At 39.5% G+C, this 23,117-nt stretch overlaps 1 protein-coding gene across 3 annotated transcripts in view; it reads left to right on the top strand.

The window, feature by feature from the left end:
* phka1a (phosphorylase kinase, alpha 1a (muscle)) overlaps nucleotides 1-23,117 on the top strand; it is a 158,345-nt gene that overhangs the window by 37,979 nt on the left and 97,249 nt on the right. For all 3 annotated transcript variants that reach the window (XM_063060651.1, XM_063060650.1, XM_063060649.1), the window contains exons 6-9: nucleotides 2,028-2,108; nucleotides 5,414-5,512; nucleotides 8,357-8,503; nucleotides 16,426-16,479. In XM_063060651.1, coding sequence (XP_062916721.1) covers nucleotides 2,028-2,108; nucleotides 5,414-5,512; nucleotides 8,357-8,503; nucleotides 16,426-16,479 — 381 coding nt within the window. The remainder of the gene's footprint in view (nucleotides 1-2,027; nucleotides 2,109-5,413; nucleotides 5,513-8,356; nucleotides 8,504-16,425; nucleotides 16,480-23,117) is intronic.

Here is a 23,117-nt window from a genome sequence, read left to right as displayed (position 1 = left end):
CTCCCCTCGCTTTTGAATTAAATGAGGCCGCAACAACATTACCCACCCAATCTCTCTTTAGTTTCTGATGTTCTGTTTCTGTTAGGTGTGTTTCCTGTAAAAAAGCTAAGTCTATCTTCATTTTTTTAATATATGTTAAGATTCTTTTTCTTTTCACTGGTCCATTAAGCCCATTAACATTAAAACTCAAAAAATTCAATAAATTAGTCATTATTCTTAACAAAGTTACTCCAATCTAAAACATTACTTATCTTCTCAACTCTCATAGTTCCTTGGGGAATCTCTTTAAACTTCACCATGATGCTATGTGTTCCCCCCGCCAACCTTCCAGGCAAAAAGAGAAAAAAAAGATAGAAAAAAAAAGAAAAAACAAAATACCCCCCCACTAATGTTGTGAATGAAAAGATACACAACACTACCCCCCTCCATTTTACGGGTCGCGGCAAAAGCCACGCTTGCACACATGATTAACGTAGCAATCGATCAGTGCTTCTTCCAGCTCCCCCGCAACAAAAAAAGTTATATATATATATATAGACAAAATTAGTATTATTATTCCCAGCTAATTTCCTCCAGTGTTAACCTTTCTTACCCCCCTCATATAATTAATACTATATTTATACATTCATCCAGCTTCAAAAATCCAACAAATCCATTCTTAAGCCCAATCTTCATCTTCAATCTTTCTCGCTCTCCTGAGTTTGTTCTTGTATCTGGTGAATATTCAGAGAATCTTGCACAAACTGCTCTACTTTCTGGTAGTCATCAAAAAATCTTTTTTCTCCACCAGACAAAAAAATCTTCAAAGTTGCAGGATAACGCAGTATAAATTGATAACCATGCTCCCATAGGGTTTTTTTCACTGGATTAAACATCTTCCTTTTCTTCAAAAGTTCGTAACTTATATCAGGGTAGAAAAAAACTCTTTTCCCTTTAATTATCAATGGCCCTTTTCTATCTTTGGCAGCTCGAACAGCTGCCTGAAGAATCCTTTCCTTGTCTTGAAATCTTAAGAATTTTATTAAAATCGATCGTGGATATTGGTCATCTTTTTGTTTTGGTCTTAAAGCTCTATGTGCCCGCTCAATTTCAATTGGTCGAACCTCCTCTCCCATTTGCAAAACCTCCGGGATCCATCTTTGAAAAAATTCTATTGGCTTTTCTCCTTCCATACCTTCTGTAAGACGAACAATTTTAATAATATTACGTCTACTGAAATTTTCCAACATGTCCACTTTCTCCAAGAGTCGGTTTCTTTCCGAGTTCCAGACAAGCAAATCATTTTCTGTTTTTTCCACTCTATCATTCATAAGCCCCATTTCTCTTTCCATCTTCTGAAGCTTCTTTTCCATTTTGTCCTGTCTTTCCATAACTTTATTATAGCATCTCTTTGTATCTCTAAGCTCCTCTCTTACTTTCCTTAATTCAGCCGTTGATTGCAATACAGCCTCTCTTATGTCTCTATCATCTCCTTTACTTCCACTCGCTTCCAATTCTTCCTCCTCTTCTTCATCTGTGTTCTCTGCAGAATCCAGTTCTGACTCTGAGTCACTTTCAATTGCAGGTGTCGGTTCTTGTAGTTTGCGTTGTGTCGATTTGCGCATGCGCTCTTCTTTGCTCATGCGCAATTCCGTTGTCTTCTTCGGAGCAACCGTTGCCACCGCCATTGCTCCCTGTTCTACCAAAGGAGATCCAACCTGAGTCCGAGGCTCCATCGTTGCAGTAGGCCCTTTTTTCTTCCCGTCTCGCGGCTGCTTCGCAACAGCAGACTTCTTTTGTTGCGGTTTAGGAGGCATATCGTAAAGTAATATTACAAAGTTTATAAATAGTTTTCAAAAAATATTTACCAACTTTGTTTTATTTAAACGGTACTTTACTGATTTGTTGCGGGAGAGCTGAATTTACACGTCTCAATCCCTCGTCATCACGTGACGCCCCCAGGTTCTAACTTGTTGCACTTGTCCAGGGTAAGCTTGATAGCTTCTTTCATGTGCTGCATACATTTTTGTTGTTTTCTTTTGTGACAGGACTATGGGATGTGGGAACGTGGTGACAAAACTAACAGAGGAATTCCAGAGCTCAATGCCAGTTCTGTAGGAATGGCCAAAGTAAGTATTAATTGGTGGTTTAATGCAATTCTTATAATTTTAGAAAGGCAAAGTGATGGAATTGAACAATTCAGTGTTGGCATCCCTCTTTTTGGGACCTGGAGTTGTGGAATGGAAATCTCTTTTCTGTTGGCTGGAAGGAGTTGAGAAACAGTAGCAGCTTGGCAGCTTGCATTTGTACAGCAATCGCTAGGGTAGCATGATTAGCCCAAACATATTTCTTCACTGAAATGCCAAATATAGAACAATGCTGTAAACCTTATTCAAAGTAAAAAAAAATTAAGCATCAGCTTAATCAAGAAGATTTATAGACAATAGAATTCTGGAGCTTAAGGCCAAAGGGGCTGAAGATATGGTTGCCAATGGTGGAATGATGCAAGAGGTCAGAACTGGAGGATATAATGTAAAAGGTAAAAACAGTATTGCAAAAATGTGTGACCTATAACACGTACAGTAATAGAGTTGTTGAATTGTACAACACTGATAATATATTTAATGCTTTGTATATTTTTGTGTCTAAATAAATGTTTTTTAAACATCGTGATTGTATCTGTGTCCCTCACTGCCTCTGGCAGTGCATTCTAGATACCCACTACTAACTGAGTTAAAAGACTGTTTAAATCTGCTTTAAAACTCCTTTATCTCACATTAAGCATATGCCCTCTTGTTTTTGATACCCTTGCCATTGAATAATGATTCTGTTTATCTGCCCTGTTAATTCTTTATACACCACTATCAGGTCATCTCTAAGATTACTTCACTCCGGGAAAACTGGCCCAGTCTGTTCAATATCTCCCTATAACTAAAGTCCAGGCAATGTCTGGGGTGAATCTCCTTGGTATTCTCATCCTTTGTTTAGTGTAGTGACTAGAGCTTCACATAGTACTCCCAAGTGCAGTCCAGCCAGTATTTTCTAAAGCTGCAACATAATCTTCCAGCTCCATATTCTGTGCCTTTACTATGAAGTTATGCATGCCATGTGTCACCTTCACTACTTTATCTTTCTGTGTTGCCAGAATGATGCCTTACTAATGTTCATGTGGAGAACATATACCATCTTCCCTTTGTTGTTCTTTTTAGTTGTTTCCTCAAAAAAAACAATAAAATTAGTAAGACAAAGCTTCCCCTACACAAAGTCATGCTGGCCAACTGTCCTTGATCAGCCCGTTTTTCGAAATGTACATAAATTAATAAATTCATTAGGATTTCTCCAATAATTTCCCTACGTACGGCATAAGGTCACCACCTGTAGTTACCTGACTTATTTCTGCTTCCCTTCTTACATAATGTTAGCTATCCCCCAGTGTTTTGGTATTTTATCCGTTGGAAATGAAGATGCAAGTATCTGTGTTAGGACCCCATGTTCCTCCTCCCATGCTTCCCATAGGAACTTGGGATAGATATTGCCTGCCCCTAGATATTTATCAAGCTTATGTATCCCAAATCAGCTAAGGTCACCTGCTGCAGATTATTTATATCCCACTCCCTGAACACTCTCTCTTCCCTATGCTTGGTGAATACAAATGAGAAACATTCATGTAGAACTTTGCCTACATTCCAGGGTCCACGCTTAGATTATCCTTCTGGTTTCAAAGGTGCCCCACTTTTTCCTTGACTACCCACTTGCTCTTGATAAACTTGTGGAATGTTTTGGGATTTCCTTAATCTTAAATGCCAGCCTTGTGGCCTCCTTTTGTCCTCCTAATTCATTTCTTAATTTATTTCCTATATTGTATATATTCTAATTTCTGTATTGCCTATACCTGCCATATGCTTCATTTCTTTCCCCCAATCAAACATTCAATAACTTTAGTTATACAAAGTTCCCTAATTTTGCAGTCTTTGCCTTTCAACTTCACTGGAAGTCTTTACAACACTTTTTATTATCCTAAAATATATTCCCCACTTGTAAACTGTTATTTTACCTACAAACAACTGCTTGCAATTTACTTTCAACAGGTCCTCTCTTATGATATTAAAAGCAGCCTCTCCCCAGTGCAACAACTAAACTTGAGCATTAATCTTATCCCCTTCCATATCTACTTTGAAATCCACAGAACTATGGTCACAGTTCCCAATGTTCTTCCTCACTCACCCTTCCATCAACTGCCTAGCTTTATTTCCAGTCCTGCCCTTACCTCAACTATCATAATGTCCATAATTTTATATTCAATGTCCTATGATGAATTGGTCATTTGAACAGTAAGCAAAAGATATTTTAACAATGGTCTTCTTTTCAATCTAGTCAAAATATTAAGCCATGACAAATATGCAGTATTCCTCATGGAAATCTGAGTTATCTGTGGTTTTTATTCTTTGTGCACGAACTCAACTACCAAATTTCAAGAGGTTGGCAAATGTGCTTTCATTATCCTAATTACCTTAGAGCAATAATGAATCAATCAGAACTGATGAAGTATCTCAACTAACTCTAGTAGTTGTGAACCTTTCTCCTCTCCAGCTTCACACAAATCTTGGTAAGTACTATTTAACCGACCAAATTCTACTCTACTCACTGTAGCGGCACTAGTTTAATTGATCATCTTATCAGTCTGATGGTATTAATATTTGGATCTCTCTTTTCCTTACCTGCTTCCCTGTCATCTTGTTTTCATTTTATTCTGCAAAGCAAATACGGCACCAGAGGTACAAACTGTTTCTTATAGAGTTGCATTACAAACCCATCAGTTGAAATTTTTATATTAAAGGATTCTTTCTCAATATGTTACTGTTTTTCCTTTTCTTGTATCATTTCCTCCATGATCATAATACATTGTCCATCACAAGGTATTTTTAAGAAATACGTGCACCTCCATCTTTTAACTGTCAATTAATCAATAACTTGATTAATAACTTGGTGAATCCAAACTCCACATGTTGAGTATAATTATTAGCCTGTTCATTTGCACTGTGAAATCCAAGTCCCTCCTTTGATTTAACCCAGCTTCTGTAAATAGACTCTCAAGTTACAAGTATAACATGGATAAGGGAGTATCTGCAAATCACTATAGTAACCACCAGCATCCATTTATTCTGTCGTCTGTTGTGCTGAAATCATAGACATCGAAATTTACCCAAGTCTTGTTCGGAAAATCTAGTTTACGGGGGGTAAAAATCATAGATGTTTTCTGAAGTTTAGATTAAGTACATGTAGCTTTCATTCATCAGAAGAGTTCTGTGTATCAAAAGTGGAAAAAAGATGGAGTTTCATTCCAGTGTACAAATACAAATGTTCCCTAGGTTGTTTCTAAAAATGATAGTTTAAGTGTTGTTCTGAAATAAATCCCTTTCTGTTTGAAACACAGGCAGCTCTGGAAGCACTTGATGAATTGAATCTCTTTGGTGCTAATGGAGGTCCCAGATCAGTCATTCATGTCATGACTGATGAAGTGCAGCTTTGCCAAGTAAGATCTATAGAAAGGTTGTTTAATTTAACATGTGTTGTTGCTAAATTATATTTCAGTAAAATGTGATATATTGAAGAGAATTGTAATTGGTATCAAAGTGTACAGATTTAACTCTTGCTATTCAGCGTTCAGCATCTTGTGGTTTTGGAGTGCAAAGATATCCACAATCAATTGAAACATTTCTAAAGGAAAGGAAATCAAAACAAACATTTACAATAAAAATGAATTAAATAAATCGTCTTAAGAGTTGTGTGGTTTCTCTAAACCATGCACTGTAGCCTAAAAATTAATACTTTTAACTTTTGGAAAAATGACGGTTCCAATTTAGTTTAAACAACTTGGATTTCCAAAGCTTTGTTGCCCCTTTTACTAAGTACTTCAGTGGGCACTTCTTTGCTTTTTGAAACAGCTTAACTTCTTCACCATCTTCATATAGCAATTTTCTCCAGAAGTGAAAATCTAATTTTCAACTATCTGTATATAATAAGAGATTTCAGTTCCTCAAAGCAATGCGTTACTTGTGTTCTTGTGCTAACAAATACACAATGTCCCATTTTCTGTGTTGTTGGAACACTAAAGATGTGACAAGCATTGAGTACGCTAACATTGTTCCTTGTTCTAAGCCATAAACGCAAGAGATTCTGCAGATGCTGGAAATCCAGAGCAACACAAAGTGCTGGAGGAACAGTTGACACTTTGGGCTGAGACCCTTCTTGCCACTTTCTAGCTAATACTCCTCCCCCTCACCTCACCTTTTTATTCTTGCATCTTCCCCCTACCATTTCAGTCCTGAAAAAGGCTCTTGGCCTGAAATGTCGACTGTTTATTCATTTCCATAGATGCTGCCTGACCTGCTGAGTTCTTCAAACATCTTGTGTATGTTGCTCTTTGTTCCAAATTTTATATTTTTTCTCCTTTCGTATTCAATGTTTAGAGCATTTTAATTTTTTTTCAATAAAACACAGATTCTCTGATCAAAACTTAGTGCTGATATAAAATTGGATATTTTTAATACTTGCCCTTATGCAGAAGATTTTTGATAAGCGTGTTATTTCTATTGCTTTCCACCTATTAGAGTTACAATTTCATTGGTACTTGTAACAAACAAAAAACATCTGCATTTCCAAATTTTATTAAGATCTGTTTTTGCCATAGAATTTTTTTTTCCTGAAAGGGAACCATTTTTGTGCTAAGTTAGGCAGATAAGGGTGCCGAGTAAAGTTCAGTCAGAATCCCTTGCTTTCACATGGATCAGGAATTAGTTTTTTTTTCTGTTGCAATTGTTATATAGCGTGCTTTGTGTTTTATATGTTATTGTGAGATATGGTGCAGAAGATCTCAGTAGAATCTGATAAAATCTCTGCATGTGTCTTAATTTCAGGAATACATAGATATATTACAAATTATATTTCATAAACTCTGGAGATGGTGGGCAGGGATGGGGCATACTTCTATTGGTAAATTCATTGTGAAGAGTGATGTAGTATGATGCTTATAGCTTTCATCCTGCTGTGGTTTTCGCAGTATCCTGGTTTATTGTTAGAAATTAGCCAGGTGGAATGGTGGAATTACCTGCTGATTTCCACCATATTTAGTATAAAACCCACTTTCAATTATACAGGACCTTCATTATAGTGAAATATGCCAGCATCTTCATTGTAGGCTCAAAAAGACCCAAGAGCCCAAACATCAACAGCATGGAATAGGAGTAACAGTGAAATCTGAGGGCTGTAGCTCTGTGGGAGATTAGAGATTGAGAGAAACTGAGGAAGGATTTAAAATTGAGTATGCTCTTTAAATTTAAATAAAGCATTGCTGGTTCACAAGTTTACACAGGCAAAGAATGAATGAGATTTTGTACAAGTTAATGTGTGAATAACAAGAGATTTGGATGATCCCGTTAAAGAAGGTGGAAGATGAAGTCTTGGTGGGAGGAGTGGATTGGAACAGTTGTACTTCGAGCTTCAGGAGTATGTATAAATGTTCTGGCAGCCAATGAGTTGAGGCAGTGAAGGGCTGTGTTATGGGGATGGAATCAGGCAATTGGGAACAGTGAGGAAAGGGTGAGGATTAGAGATGACAGCTTTGATCCTCCCGCTTTGAAGCTGGAGGAGCTTTATATTCACATTGTAAGCAAAGAATTTGCAGGTAAACTGTGGCCACAACTGTTGCAAGAGAGAATGGGAATAGGCCAGCATAATAACAGTTGACTCTAAGGTGAATGATGTGGTCAGCCATATTGAAGGCTGCAGACACATTGACAAGGATTATGAGGAAGTAACTTAACCTGATTACTGTCATAGTATAGAAAGCTATTAATGGCTTTTATAGAGGTTTATTTATTTTTATTTATTGAGAATAGGCCCTTCAACCCTTCAGAGCTTGACACCCAGCAATCCTCTGATTTAATCTGAGCCTAATCACAGAACAATTTACAATAACTAATTAACCTACTGACTGGTACATCTTTGGACTGGGAGGAAATGGAACCACCTGGAAGAAATCCACACAGTCACGGGAAGAGCGTACAAACTGCTTGCAGGCTGCGGTGGGAATTGAACCCGGGCCACTTGAACTGTGAAGCTTTGTGGCAGCAGTAATCTGGTGCAAACAGGTGTTATTAAGTTGTGCAGCTAGTTTGACTGTTATGTGCTGTTCTGCAATTGTTTGTTTTGTTATAAGCAATGGTTAAAGGCTATAATATATGAACTTTAGAAGAACTGAGTTAATAATTGGAAATTGCAGGATGGGTGTCAGACTCCGAACAGCTTTGCATTTATTAAACAGACTTTCATTAGCAAATAAAAATATATATAGACATAAAAATATGCTTTATTCCAGTTTATCTTGCAGTCAATGCTGCCAAGAGCATCAACGTCTAAAGAAATTGATGCTGGTCTCCTCTCAGTTATCTCTTACCCAGCTTTTGCAGTAGAAGATATTGAACTTGTTGAGTTAACAAAACAAGAGATCATCACAAAACTACAAGTAAGTCTTTTGAACAGCTTACATTTTTGTCCTTCTGTGTAGGCTTAAAGGACTCAAATAGTCTTTGAGGTCTGTTAGAATGCATTTTAATAATGGGTCACATTTTGCCTCAGGCTCAGAAGTATCATGAAGAGAATTTAAGCTAATTCTTGTTCTTTTCCATTCCCGACTTGGGATATATTCGGTCCAGCTATTCACTGCCCTAGCTCAAAAGTGCTAACTTGGCATAAGTTACAGATTGATTTAGCTATTTTTATATACTGCATTGATGAGTGGATGAGAAGGATGTGAATTTAATCTGAGAGCGAGTGAAATGTGGCTTGAGGTACACTCAGTGGCCACTTTATTACGTGCCTCCTGTACCTAATAAATTGGCCACTGATTGTATGTTTGTGGTTTTCAGCCTCTGTAGCCCATCTGCTTCAAGGTTTGACATGTTGTACCTTCAGAGATACTCTTCTACACACCACTGTTGTACGTATGGCTATTTGAGTTACTGTCACTTTCCTGTCCGCTTGAAGCAGTCTGGCCATTCTCCTCTGACCTCTCTCATTAACAAGGTGTTTTTGCCCACAAACCTGCTACTCTTTCTTTTTAAATCTTTTTATTGAATTAGTACACAAAAGGTAAACCATGCAGAAAGGAATACACTGTTGCAATATAAATTTACAAGAGATATTAATACACAAAAAAAATTAGTACAAACAGTGCAGTTTAGATATAAAATAACAAGATAATATAATAGTATACTAATTTTCCATACATATCAATAAAGAGAAGAAAAAACCCCCCAAAAAAACCTACCGTGCAACTAATCGAAAAAGCAAAGCAAAGCAATGGGCTAACTAGGTATCAAGTAGACTTAAACAACTTAAAACAATCACATCCTCAAACCCGACCTCCATTAAAAACAGTTAAAAATCAAGAAGGGAATGTAAATATGGACAAAGAGAAAAAAAATTACATTAAATGAAAATGTTGAATAAAAGATCTCCAGGTCTGTTCAAATTTAACTGAAGTATCATAAAGATTACTTCTGATTTTCTCCAAATTTAAACATAGTATCGTCTGAGAAAACCAAAATAACGTATTTGGGGCATTAATCTCCTTCCAATGTTGTAAAATACATCTTTTCGCCATTAAAGTAAGAAATGCAATCATTCTACTGGCTGAAGGGGAAAGATTACTGGAAATTTTAGGTAATCCAAAGATAGCAGTAATAGGATGGGGAGAAATATCTATATTCAATACCTTTGAGATAATATTAAAAATGTCTTTCCAAAAAGTTTCCAAAGTAGGACAGGACCAAAACATATGAGTTAAGGAAGCTATCTCCCCATGGCATCTGTCACAAAGAGGGTTAATATGAGAATAAAAACGAGGTAATTTATCTTTAGACATATGTGCTCTATGAACAACTTTAAATTGAATTAGGGAATGTTTGGAACAGATAGAGGAAGTATTGACTAGTTGTAAAATATGCGCCCAGTCATCTGCCGAGATAATAAAGCCCAATTCCTTTTCCCAATCTGACCTAATCTTATCGAATGGAGCTTTCCTAAGTTTCATGATAGTATTATAAATAATAGCCGTCACACCTTTCTGACATGGGTTAAGGTTAATTATAGTATCTAAAATATATGTAGGAGGTAACGTTGGAAAGGAAGAGAGTATAGTACTTAGGAAATTTCTAACTTGGAGATATCTAAAAAAATGTATTCTTGGTAAGTTATATTTGTTAGATAATTGTTCAAAAGACATAAGGGAGCCATCTAAAAATAAATCCAAAAACCGTGATATACCATTAGTCTTCCAAATTTGAAAGGCACGGTCCATAGAAGAGGGGGGAAAGAATATGTTGCCTAAAATAGGAATCGCAAGCCCAAATTGATTAAGATCGAAAAATTTTCAGAATTGAAACCAAATACGTAAGGTATATTTAACTATCGGGTTACAAACCTGTTTATAGCATTTCAAATCGAAAGGAAGAGAAGAACCTAAAATGGAGCCAAGTGCATAACCTTGAGCAGATTGTAATTCCAATACTACCCATTTAGGAATGGATAGTGTATCTTGGTCAAGTAACCAAAATTTCATGTGTCGAATATTAATTGCCCAATAATAGAATCTAAAATTAGGTAATGCCAAACCTCCATCTCTCTTAGCTTTCTGTAGAAGTATTCTACCCAGTCTCAGGTTTTTATTTTGCCAAATAAATGAAGAAATTTTAGAGTCAACTTTGTCAAAAAAGGATTTTGGAACAAAAATTGGTAGTGCCTGAAATACATATAAAAATTTTGGCAGAATAAACATCTTAACAGCATTAATACGACCAATCAAAGTTAAATAAAGTGGAGACCATTTAAATGAAAGTTGTGTAATGTGATCAATTAAGGGTAGGAAATTAGTCTTAAATAAATCCTTATGTTTACAGGTAATTTTAATCCCAAGATATGAAAAATGGTTATTAACCAATTTAAACGGGAGGTTCTGATATAAGGGAACTTGCTTATTAATCGGGAAAAGTTCACTCTTACTGAGATTTAACTTATAACCTGAAAAAAGACTAAATTGTGCTAATAAATCTAAAGCAGCAGGAATAGATTTTTGAGGATTAGAAATATATAAACGTAAGTCATCAGCATAAAGTGATACTTTATGAGACTTTAAACCACGAGTTATACCAATAATATTTGGAGATTCTCGAATAGCAATTGCAAGAGGTTCTAATGCAATATCAAATAATAAAGGACTAAGAGGACAACCTTGTCTGGTACCTCGAAAAAGAGGAAAAAAAAGTGAATTTAAAGAGTTAGTACGAACTGAGGCCATAGGAGAATGATATAACAATTTGATCCAGGATATAAATTTGGGGCTGAAATTAAACATTTCAAGCACCTTAAATAAGTAAGGCCATTCGACTCTGTCGAAGGCTTTTTCAGCGTCTAAGGAAATGACGCATTCAGGATCATTTTGTGACGGGGGAAAAGACAATGTTTAACAGTGTACGAATATTATAAAAAGAGTAATGACCTTTAATAAAACCCGTTTGGTCTTCCGAGATAATATAAGGAAGTGCTTTTTCTAATCTGTTTGCTAATAATTTAGAAAAAAATTTAGAGTCAACATTTAATAAGGATATTGGTCTATAAGATGCACATTGAGCAGGATCTTTATCCTTCTTTAATATTAAAGAGATCGATGCTCTATAAAAGGATTGGGGAAGTTTACCAAGTTTTAATGAGGCCTCCAGACCCCTGAATAACCAAGGGATTAATGAGGATGCAAAAAATTTATAAAATTCCGCAGTAAACCCATCAGGACCAGGAGCTTTCCCGAGGTTCATAGAAAAAATAACATTCTTAATCTCATCAGTGGTAAAGGAAGTGTCTAACATAGAAGATATATCATGTGAAATCTTAGGGAAATCTAGGTTATCTAAAAAGTCTAAAAATATGTTTAGAATCTCGTAGAGACTCTGATTGATATAAGGAGGAATAAAAGTCAAAAAAGGATTGATTAATCTCAGCTTGATCAAATATCAGTTGATCTTTTTGATTATGAATCTGATTAATTTGAAATTTAGTATAGTTAGTCTTCAACTGATTAGCCAACAGTTTATCAACTTTGTCACTATGTATATAAAATTCGCTTCTTGTTTTCATTAATTGATTTGCAATAGAGGACGAAAGTAATAAACTGTGTTCCATTTGAAGCTCAGTTCTTTGTTTATACAGCTTCTCAGAGGGAGCTGTAGCATATTTCTTATCAATTTCCTTAATCTTGTCCACAATAACCAGCTCCTCCTCCTTCAACCTCTTCCTCAAAGCAGCAGAATACGAGATGATCTGACCACGAATATAAGCTTTAAAAGTATCCCAAAGGGTGTTCATGGATATATCCTCTGTACAGTTGATTGTAAAAAAAGAGATCAATCTGTTCATTCATAAAGTTAACAAAATCCGAGTCCTGAAGCAACAGCGAATTAAAACGCCATTGTCTATTATTTTGTGTATTGGCCAATATTTTAATAGAAAGCTTAAGTGGAGCATGATCGGAAATGGTTATAGAGTCATATTCACATTTAACCACTGAAGAAATAAGACGAGAGTCAATTAAAAAAATAATCAATTCTTGAATAGGAATGATGAACATGTGAAAAAAAAGAAAAATCTTTTTCCTGAGGATGCAAAAAACGCCAAATGTCCGTCGACCCAGAATCTGAGAGAAATGAACTAATCAAGGTTGCAGATTTATTGGGTACAGTCCGTAAAGGAGCCGAACGGTCCAATAATGGGGATAAATAAGTATTAACTTCCCTGCCTCAGATTAGTGAAAACTCATTCAAATTCGGGAACAAATTAAATAATGATTTATAAAATTCTGGACAGTCCATGTTGGGAGCATAGATGTTAACCAAAACTACCTTTTTATTAAAGAGTAAACCACTAACCAATAGAAATCTACCATTCGGATCAGAAATAATATCGTGTTGTACAAAAGTGATTAAGGGATCTATAAAAATAGAAACTCCTCGAATTTTAGCATTGGAATTCGAATGGAAGTGTTGACCCTTCCAGAACTTAAAAAAACGTAATCTGTCCCCCCTCCGCACATAGGTCTCTTGTAAAAATAGAATATGTGCTTTAAGTCCCCGGAATACTTTAAAGACTTTTTTCCTTTTTATTGGATGATTAAGACCGTTAGTATTCCAAGAGACAAAATTAATAGTAGACTCCATAATCCCTAAAGTGAACCCTCAAATAAAGGAGGATTGACAATAGGTTCGACCCACGAACCCGGAAAGGGAACAGAATAAACAAGAGATAACGGGAAAGAGAACGCGACCAATACTTCGGTAATGTAAGTAGCCCAAGAAGAAAGTAAAACTAAAAAGTGAAGCCCCCCCACCTCGTAACCCCAAAGCTAAATCTAAGATAGACCAGCCAGAAAGAAGTGAGCACTAGAACTACCCCCATGACTTCCGATAGACGCTCACTAAAAAAAAGTGTATATATATATATATATATATATATATATATATATATAAAAAGATCAGCTAAAGTTATAAAACAGTAAAGGAATAAAAAAAGTACACTGATTAAAACGAAAACGATATAATATAAAGAAAAAACAGGTACATATAAACAAAACCGTTAATCTACAACAGACCGTATAATTAAACAAGAAAATGAAATATTAGCATAGACTAGCCAAGAAAACTACAAAAAGTACGTTTGAAAACTACAAAGTTTAAGGCCTCCAGGGATATATGTAAAATGATGCTGTGGGAATAGCCACCCAGAATCCCCAGGGAAGAAGAAAGGAATGACGCAGTTTAAAAAAAAAAGTTTGGCAATCATATTAATTAAACTGAAAAAAACTTTTCTGCCCTCATATAAAGCAAAAAAAAATTAAACCCAACAGATTAACTGCCTCCGATCAAACAGAGATGATTTAATAGTGTGATTAAGATGTTGAAGGCAAGAGTTGATCCAGGTAACTCTGGGCTTCCGATGGAGAGTCGAAAAAATGGGAAGACCCATCAGACAATCGAATCCTCAAACGTGCGGGATAAAGCAACACTGGTTTTACATCCATCTTGTAGAATTCCGACATCACAGATCTGTAACGGACACGTTGATCACGAACCTGTTTACTAAAATCTTCCACCAATCGAAAGCAAAGATCCGAGAAATCAATGTAACCTTTAGGTCGAGCAAAGTGAGGCAGCTTCTCCTTGTCTTGAAAATAATGAAATCGTAAAATAACATGCTGAGGTTTATCTGACTTAGGCGAATATAATGGGACTCTGTGAGCCCAATCCAATAGTGGTGGTTGATCAGGAAATAAGGTGGGAAATGAATCTTTTAAAAGTTGAGAGAAAAACTTTATAGGGTCATCAGATTCAGCAGCTTCACGAATACCAATAATTCGAATGTTCTGTCGTCGCATTCTGCATTCTAAGTCAGAATTTTTAAAGGTCAGAAAGTCAAGTTTTTTCTTCATTACAGTAATTGTTTCTTCAATTTTCCCTATCTTGAGTTCATTTTGTTGCGTGGATACTTGGAGATTAGATATAGCAGTCTGATGTTCCGTGATAGATGTTTTCATTTTATCAATTTCATCGATGATTTTCTGCAGTTTAGATGAAATTTCCGCATGAATCAGACCCGATATAGCTTGCATAGTTACCGCTGGTTCAATCGGAGGGGGGTCGGTAACTTTCGGTCTAACTGGAGGTTTGCCATCTTTCCCGTTCTTAGACATAGCGGACCTTAAAAGCATCCAAATATATAATAGCAATCCTCTGCAAGGTATTGTAAAAATTGGTGCCTTAAAAGTTAGCTTAAATGTAGCTGATCATAGGATAAAGCTTAGAGGTAATGGAGCGAGTCAAGAACATGACTTCACTCCATGAGCTCTACTGGAAGTCTCACAAAACTGCTACTTGATGGATTTTTTTTTTGTTTTTTGCTCCATTCTCAGTAAACTCTAGAGACATATATGTGAAAATCCCAGGGGATCAGCTGTTTTTGAGATAGTCAAACCAACAATGATTCCAGGGTCAAAGTGACTTGGATCACATTTCTTACCCATTCTGGTGTTTAGTTTGAACAACAACTGAACTGCTTGACAATGCATGCTTTTATGCATTGATTGAGCTGTTGCTGGTGATTGACTGAATAGATATTTGCATCAATGAGCAGTTATATCTAATAAAGTGGCCACTGATTGCAGGTGGTTCTTTGTAACATGCTTCTGAACGTAAAGATCTGACAACATTCTGTCTGCCAATAACTCTGCTGAAACTTGGATTAGTGGTAATAGCTGAATGCTGAAGATACTTGAAGAGGAGGTAGATTAATTTTGGAAAGCTTACAGTGACCTTTGATCACACTCTATGTCCCTGAGACCTTGGTAGAACAAAGTTTTATTATTAGATTATGAGAACACGCAGTCCTCTTTAATGTCATTTCGTAATGCATGCATTAAGAAATGGTACAATATTCCTCCGGTGTGATATCACAGAAACACAGGACAGACCAAGACTGAAAAACTGACAAAAACCACATAATTGTAACATATAGTTACAACAGTGCAAGCAATACCATAACTTGATGAAGAACAGGCCATGGGCACAGAAAAAAAAGTTCAAAGTCTCTCGAAAGTCCCATCATCTCACGCAGACGGGAGAAGGAAGAAAACTCTCCCTGCCATGCCCGACCACAGTCTGACTCTGAGTCGTCTGAAAACTTCGAGCCTCCGAAGTTTGGTCCAAAGGCTTAAAATCTGCTTCATTATATTCACTGATCATAATTCAGTTCCCTTTACATTATGAATGTCTCTGTTCAGTGTGCAATCATGACCATGTTTGGGCTTTGTTCTACTTCTATACTGATCTCTCCATCTCATCCTGCTCCATTGTTTAAGTGAATTTTTATTAGCTGTTTGTGGTAATTTGCCTTTTCCACTTGCACTATTCCAGATCCATTACTATCTTTTGCAGTCCACCATTCAACTTGCCACTTAAATAGTTTTTGTAATGTGAATGTGGGGTTGTTTTTCCTTAGCTTTGTGTGTTTATAAATCCTTCCGTTTTGATGAAAAATTATTAACCCAAAATGTTGACTTTGTTTTCTCTCTTTAGTGCTGTTGAAATTTTCCAGCATCTGTTGTTTGTTTTCCATATCTTCCTTTTTCCATTCTCTTCCTCTTTTTTTCCTCATTGGAAGTTTCTCAACTAAACCAACTTGTGAAGCAACTCACTAGATGCTATAAACTTTGCACTAAATGGATTTGATTTTCATACTTGCATCATATAAGGAATAAATGTAGTTTTGCATATGGAATTACATTCAAAAAGGGACTACAGAGTGCAGAGACAATCCAAATAACTTGGTTGTGCTTTTGTGTAACAGGGTCGTTATGGCTGCCGCCGGTTTCTAAGAGATGGTCATAAAACGCCAATTGAGGTATGGTAGAATTCTTTTATTTCCCCCACAAATTTGCTTTTTTTTTAGCATTAATTAATACTGTGATTCTCGACCATTCAGGTATGGAATGACTCTAATATGTATTTTCTTCTGACAATATTTTGCACTCTAGTGTCATTTTCTTAATAGATATTTTCCTATTATAAACTTCCTTGCAAGTGTATATGATGTATTTTGGCTTTTTGAGGTGTGGTTTCCAAAAAAAAGTAGAAAATTTTTCTTTATAAATTTGAAAATTAGTTGGGGCATCTAGGATTAAAGAAAGAGAGAGAGAGAGAGTGTGTGTGTGAAGTTAAAGTTCAAGTTCAGTTTATTGTCCTTCGACCAATATCACAAAATGAAGCAATGTTCCTCTGGCCCAAGGTGCACAATACAGTACATATAACTTGGACGTGCAACACAAAGTAATATCACCACAAATGCATTAACAAATAATGATGTGTATATATATGATGCAGGTTAAAAGTAAACAGTGTAATGCTACTGGCACTTCATACCTGATAAAAGTACTCAGAAGTCTTATGGCCTGTGGAAAGAAGCCGTTTCCCATCTTAACAGTTACTTGTCCTAATGCGATGTATCTCCTGCCTGATGGTGGAGGGTCGAAGAGGTTGTAGGATGGAAGGGAGGGTTCATTGACAATGCCAAGAGCCCTGCGTTTGCAGCACTCCTGATAAATATCTCTGTTGGGTGGATGAGAGATCCCAATGCTCTCAGCAGTCCTCGCAGTCCTTTGTAGGAGCTTGTGGTCAGATGCCATGCAATTTCTGTATCAGATGATGACACAGCCGTTCAAGACACTCCTGATGGTGCTCCTGTAAAAATTAGGTAAAATGGGTGGGGAGGGCGGTGCCTCACTCATCTCAATCTCCTCAGGAAATGCTGCTGCGCTTTCTTGACCAATGAGGTGGTGTTGAGGGACCAGGAGAAATCGTCTGTTATGTGCACTCCCAGAAACTTGGTGCTACTATCTCTCTCTATGGAGGAGCTGTGAATCTGCAGTGATGAGTGCTTCCAGAAATCCATAATCATCTCTTTGCTGCTGTCCACGTTGAGACTCAAGTTGTTGTGCTCGCCCCATTCTACTAGCCACTCTACCTCCTCTGTACGTTGTTTCGTTGTCATCGTTGATGAGGCCAACCACTGTTATCAGTGAAATTGTTCATTTGGTTTGAAATGCAGTTATTGTTACGTACCCCGTAACTGGGTTGCCAAACCAGCAGAAATGGATCACTCAGTTGGAGTCTGGATTACTAGAACTAAGAAAGTTTTATTAAAGAAACAAGCAACACAGTATTCTAATCAAAAGGATAATAAATGCAACAGTTCAGCAATGATAAACACACATGTACACAGAATTAAGATAACAGGATTAATCAAGCTCTATCGTTGTCTAGGGGTAAATGACCAGTTTCAAAGTGACGCAAAGTTCAGTTCAATTTAGTTCAGTTCAGTTCGCAGTAATCGCTGCCGTGGCGATGGACAGTGTGGGGGAAGGAGAGAGAGAGCAAAACAAATGAATATTCAAGGCTTCCACACAGACCTTCGCAGTCAGCTTTCGGGCGAGTCCTTTGTGATGTCATCTGAGGTCACCGACCGTGACCCCTCCGTTTCCAGATACGATCGTTTCTCTGCGGTGAACCGGGCACCCAGGCAAGAGTGGACACTCACCAGGTTCCCGCCGATCATGCTTTTCCACCCTGTGCGTCTATGGCCCGGTACTTCCCACTGACTTGTGAGAAACGCACCGCTTCCAGGGTCTTGTTACCTCGGGTGTCGTGTGTGTGTCCTGCCTTAGCGAACCTGTCCCTTTTTATACCCCTGCTGGGGTATCGCCTGTCCATCACTTCAAACAGTTTAGGGTTCAAAGGGGGAGCCGATCTTGACAGCTCTCTCCTTCTGTTATTCTCTCTCCCGTCCCTTCATTACACATCTCCAAATGCTGCTCCATTGTTTTCCTTATCTCTCTCTCCTGAAGACAGGTGGCAGACCAACTGCTGATCCCACTGGTGCCAGCACAGGACAGCTACATCTTAATCTATGTGTATTCTTGTCACACTTCCCCCCACCAGCTATTTGGCTAATACAGCGAGTTTGAAGTTGTCAACACCTGACAGACAGTCAACCATCACATTTTCTGTTCCTTTTATATGTGTTATTAATAATCCCTTAGACCAGGCTCCAACTTAGCAAACTTCATAGTGGCCAAAAATACGGATGAATTGCGATCAATGTAACCTCTCATTGGGTTTCGTCCCGGACCACAATAACAAGGGTCGTCCCATTTCGACTTAGTTTTCTCTCGCAAGGGCTTAGTAGGAGGGGGAGGGGTAGTAACCGCAGAGTTATTGCAAAACTTCCTACAGTACCCCACCATCTCCAAGAGCCTTCTGAGGGCCCTCTTGTCTGTCGGGGTTGGGATGTCAGAGATAGCCCGCACTTTAGCTTGCATCGCTGCCAGCTGCCCCTGTGTCACCACAATTCCCAGGTAAGTGACCTTCGTGTGGCCGAACTCATTTTTTTTAAGGTTCACTATCAAGCTGGCTTCAGACAGCCGTACTACATCGCCAATACACACCTCTGTGTTCGTCAGCCCTTTAGTCACTGAATTACTCATTCTATATGGGTGTTGCTCGCTAGGCTGACCTAGTGTAACAAACACCACCCAACGTCCCAGTTCTTTGCATCGCCTCGGGACAATCAAACACACGGGTGCGAGTCGTTTAATTACTTCTCCTAAAGGATCACTTTGTTCGGGGATTAAGGGAGAGACCTTATCAGCAGAGCTGGCCAAAACAATAGCCTTCTCCCATCTGGTCGATACCATACTCATCTTTTCAAAATGGTTTTTTTCTCTTATCAAGGGGACCCTAGCTTCATTGATTTCCGCGCTAACACCGACTAGGTTTGTTAGCATATCAAAAGCCTGTGACCGTCTCAGTTCGCGTCGGCCATAATCAATAACATCCTTCCTCCTGGGCAGCTGGTAAACCTCTTTCATGATTCCACCAACTGTTTCCTCTAGCACCGCAAAATGTCCACCGGGGAGTACCTTGTGGGCCAGGTTAAAAATCTCATCCCCATAACTCTTTTGCACCACCCCCCATTCCTCATCTGCGAGTACGGTACTTGGTTTCCCTTTCTTCCTTAGCACTTCCTCCTCCACCAAAACCATCAGCCCCTCGTCTCGCTCCTGCGCCTGCACAAATTCTTTCCTGGCTAATGCTAAGTCTGTCTCAGCTCCCTCACTACCTCTTGTTTCACTACACTCCTTCTTTTCACTTTCTACCCCCTTCTCGTACAAGGCTGGCAAAAACGTCTCAGCTAAATTTACTACCGCAGTCCTGTGATGAACCTGTGAGTCCATGGGCGGGGCCTCAATGCTGGCAGGCTGACCTGTCAATCTCACTGCTTGGATTCACGATTCCCCCGGTGAGGTCATTACCGAGCAAGACTTCCATGCCTTTCATCGGTAATTCGGACCTCACCCTGATCGTGACTAGTCCAGAGACCAGGTTGCTTTGTAAGTGTATCTGGTGCAAAGGGACTGACTCTGTCCCTTCCCCAACACCTTTGACCTTGACTTCCCCAGTCTGGGTCCCTGAGCTAAACTCTAATACACTCTTCCGTATCAGTGACTGACACGCTCCCATGTCTCTCCAGATCCGCACTGGAACTGGTTTTAACCCCTCCTTCACCGACACCAATCCGGCCGAGATAAACCTCTCGCGCCCTTCCTGAACTTTGGCAGACCTGTCCTGTCCTAGCGGTTCGTTTACCAGCTGGATACAGCCAGTCAAAATCGCCGTTTTTCCTTTTCCCGTCTCCTTCTTTGGGACAAAACACCTGGACGCAAAGTGTCCGACTTTCCCGCAATTATAACAGACGACCCCAGGAGACTTCCTACCAGACTACGCCCGGTCTACCTTATCCTTCTCACTAGTAAACTTCATTTTATGCGTCAACGCATACTCATCTGCTAACTTAGCAGTTGCGGCTAACGTGGCTGCCTCTTTCTCATCTAGGTAGGGTCTCATACCCTCAGGGACACAACCTTTAAACTGCTCAATCAGGATCAGTTGTAGCAGTCTGTCATAATCCCCCTCTACCCCCTTCGAGGCGCACCAACGCTCACAATATGTCTGCATCTCACGGGCAAACTCTAAATACGTGCGGTCCCACTGCTTCCTCGCATTCCGGAACCTCTGCCGGTATGCCTCCGGGGACCAACTCATAAATCCTGAGGTTGGCCTCTTTCACCACCTCGTACCTCTGGGCATCTTCCGCGGACAAAGCTGAGTAAGCTCGTTGGGCTTTCCCTTTCAGTACACTCTGAAGCAAAACAGCCCACTTATCCCTCGGCCAGTCCTGACTTGTAGCAACTTCTTCGAAATGGAGAAAGTACCGATCCATGTCGGTATCGTCAAATGGGGGAACCAGCCTAACCTCCTGGGTCGCCCGGAACCCTCCACCTTGGTTCGGCACAGGCCCCTGCTCGGCCCTTATCTTTAACTTCTCCAGCTCAAATTCCCTTTCCCTCTGCCTCTCTCTCTCTTCTCGCTCCCATTGCCTCTCTTTCTCTTCTCTCTCCAACTGTTTTTCTCTCTCTCTCCTGCCTTTCTAACTCTCTCTCTTTCTCTTGCCTTTCTAACTCTCTCTCCTTCTCTTCTCGCTCCAACTGCCATACCCGGAACTTGTGCTCGAGTCTCAGTTTTTCAAGCTGTACCTGTACCGCGTCTCCGGCATGTTTTTCATTAGACACCACCTCCAGCTCGCCTTGGGGAAACACACCTTTAGATACATAGTGCTCTACGATAGCTCTGTGTATCTCCTCTCTCCTCATTGTCAACTTCCCCTTAGCAAGATTCAACTGTTCGGCCACAGCTACCAATTCCGATTTCCTGGCATCCTCTAATGCCTCCAAGGTCAGCGCCTTTATAATTTCCTCAGCCTCCATTTCTGCTGTATGTCTTTTCTTTCTTTCGGGAATTTTGACCCAATCAATTTACTCCATCCCAAACTTAGCGTTCAAAATCGCGGACGAGAACCCCACTTATGTTACGTACCCCGTAACTGGGTTGCCAAACCAGCAGAAATGGATCACTCAGTTGGAGTCTGGATTACTAGAACTAAGAAAGTTTTATTAAAGAAACAAGCAACACAGTATTCTAATCAAAAGGATAATAAATGCAACAGTTCAGCAATGATAAACACACATGTACACAGAATTAAGATAACAGGATTAATCAAGCTCTATTGTTGTCTAGGGGTAAATGACCAGTTTCAAAGTGACGCAAAGTTCAGTTCAATTTAGTTCAGTTCAGTTCGCAGTAATCGCTGCCGTGGGAGATGGACAGTGTGGGGGAAGGAGAGAGAGAGCAAAACGAATGAATATTCAAAACGGCTTCCACACAGACCTTCGCAGTCAGCTTTCGGGCGAGTCCTTTGTGATGTCATCTGAGGTCACCGACCGTGACCCCCTCCGTTTCCAGATACGATCGTTTCTCTGCGGTGAACCTGGCACCCAGGCAAGGGTGGACACACACCAGGTTCCCGCTGATCATGCCTTTCCACCCTGTGTGTCTATGGCTTGATCCCGCGATCAGCCGTCCAAAAACTTCCCACCGACTTGTGAGAGACGCACCGCTTCCAGGGTCTCGTTACCTCGGGTGTCGTGTGTGTCCTGTCTTAGCGAACCTGTCACTTTTTATCCCCCTGCTGGGTTATCGCCTGTCCATCACTTCAAACAGTTCAGGGTTCAAAGGGGGAGCCGATCTTGACAGCTCTCTCCTTCTCGCGGATACCCTCCTCTTATTTACCCCTCGATCGTGACCCCACTAAGGAGCACCAGGCCATTGTCTCCCACACCATCACCGACTTTATCCGCTCAGGGGATCTCCCATCCACTGCTACCAACCTTATAGTTCCCACACCCCGCACTTCCCGCTTCTACCTCCTACCCAAGATCCACAAACCTGCCTGTCCTGGCCGACCTATTGTCTCAGCTTGCTCCTGCCCCACCGAACTCGTTTCTGCATACCTCGACACAGTTTTATCACCCCTTGTTCAATCCCTTCCTACCTATGTTCGTGACACTTCTCACGCTCTTAAACTTTTCGATGATTTTAAGTTCCCTGGCCCCCACCGCTTTATTTTCACCATGGATGTCCAGTCCTTATATACTTCCATCCCCCATCAGGAAGGTCTCAAAGCTCTACGCTTCTTTTTGGATTCCAGACCTAATCAGTTCCCCTCTACCACCACTCTGCTCCGTCTAGCGGAATTAGTCCTTACTCTTAATAATTTCTCCTTCGGCTCCTCCCACTTCCTCCAAACTAAAGGTGTAGCTATGGGCACCCGTATGGGTCCTAGCTATGCCTGCCTTTTTGTTGGGTTTGTGGAACAATCTATGTTCCGTGCCTATTCTGGTATCTGTACCCCACTTTTCCTTCGCTACATCGACGACTGCATTGGCGCTGCTTCCTGCACGTATGCAGAACTCATTGACTTTATTAACTTTGCCTCCAACTTTCACCCTGCCCTCAAGTTTACCTGGTCCATTTCCGACACCTCCCTCCCCTTTCTAGATCTTTCTGTCTCTGTCTCTGGAGACAGCT

The sequence above is a fragment of the Mobula hypostoma genome, chromosome 10 (genome assembly GCF_963921235.1).
Source record: "Mobula hypostoma chromosome 10, sMobHyp1.1, whole genome shotgun sequence".
Classification (NCBI taxonomy): domain Eukaryota; kingdom Metazoa; phylum Chordata; class Chondrichthyes; order Myliobatiformes; family Myliobatidae; genus Mobula; species Mobula hypostoma.
This window is presented reverse-complemented; position numbering and strand designations above follow the sequence as displayed.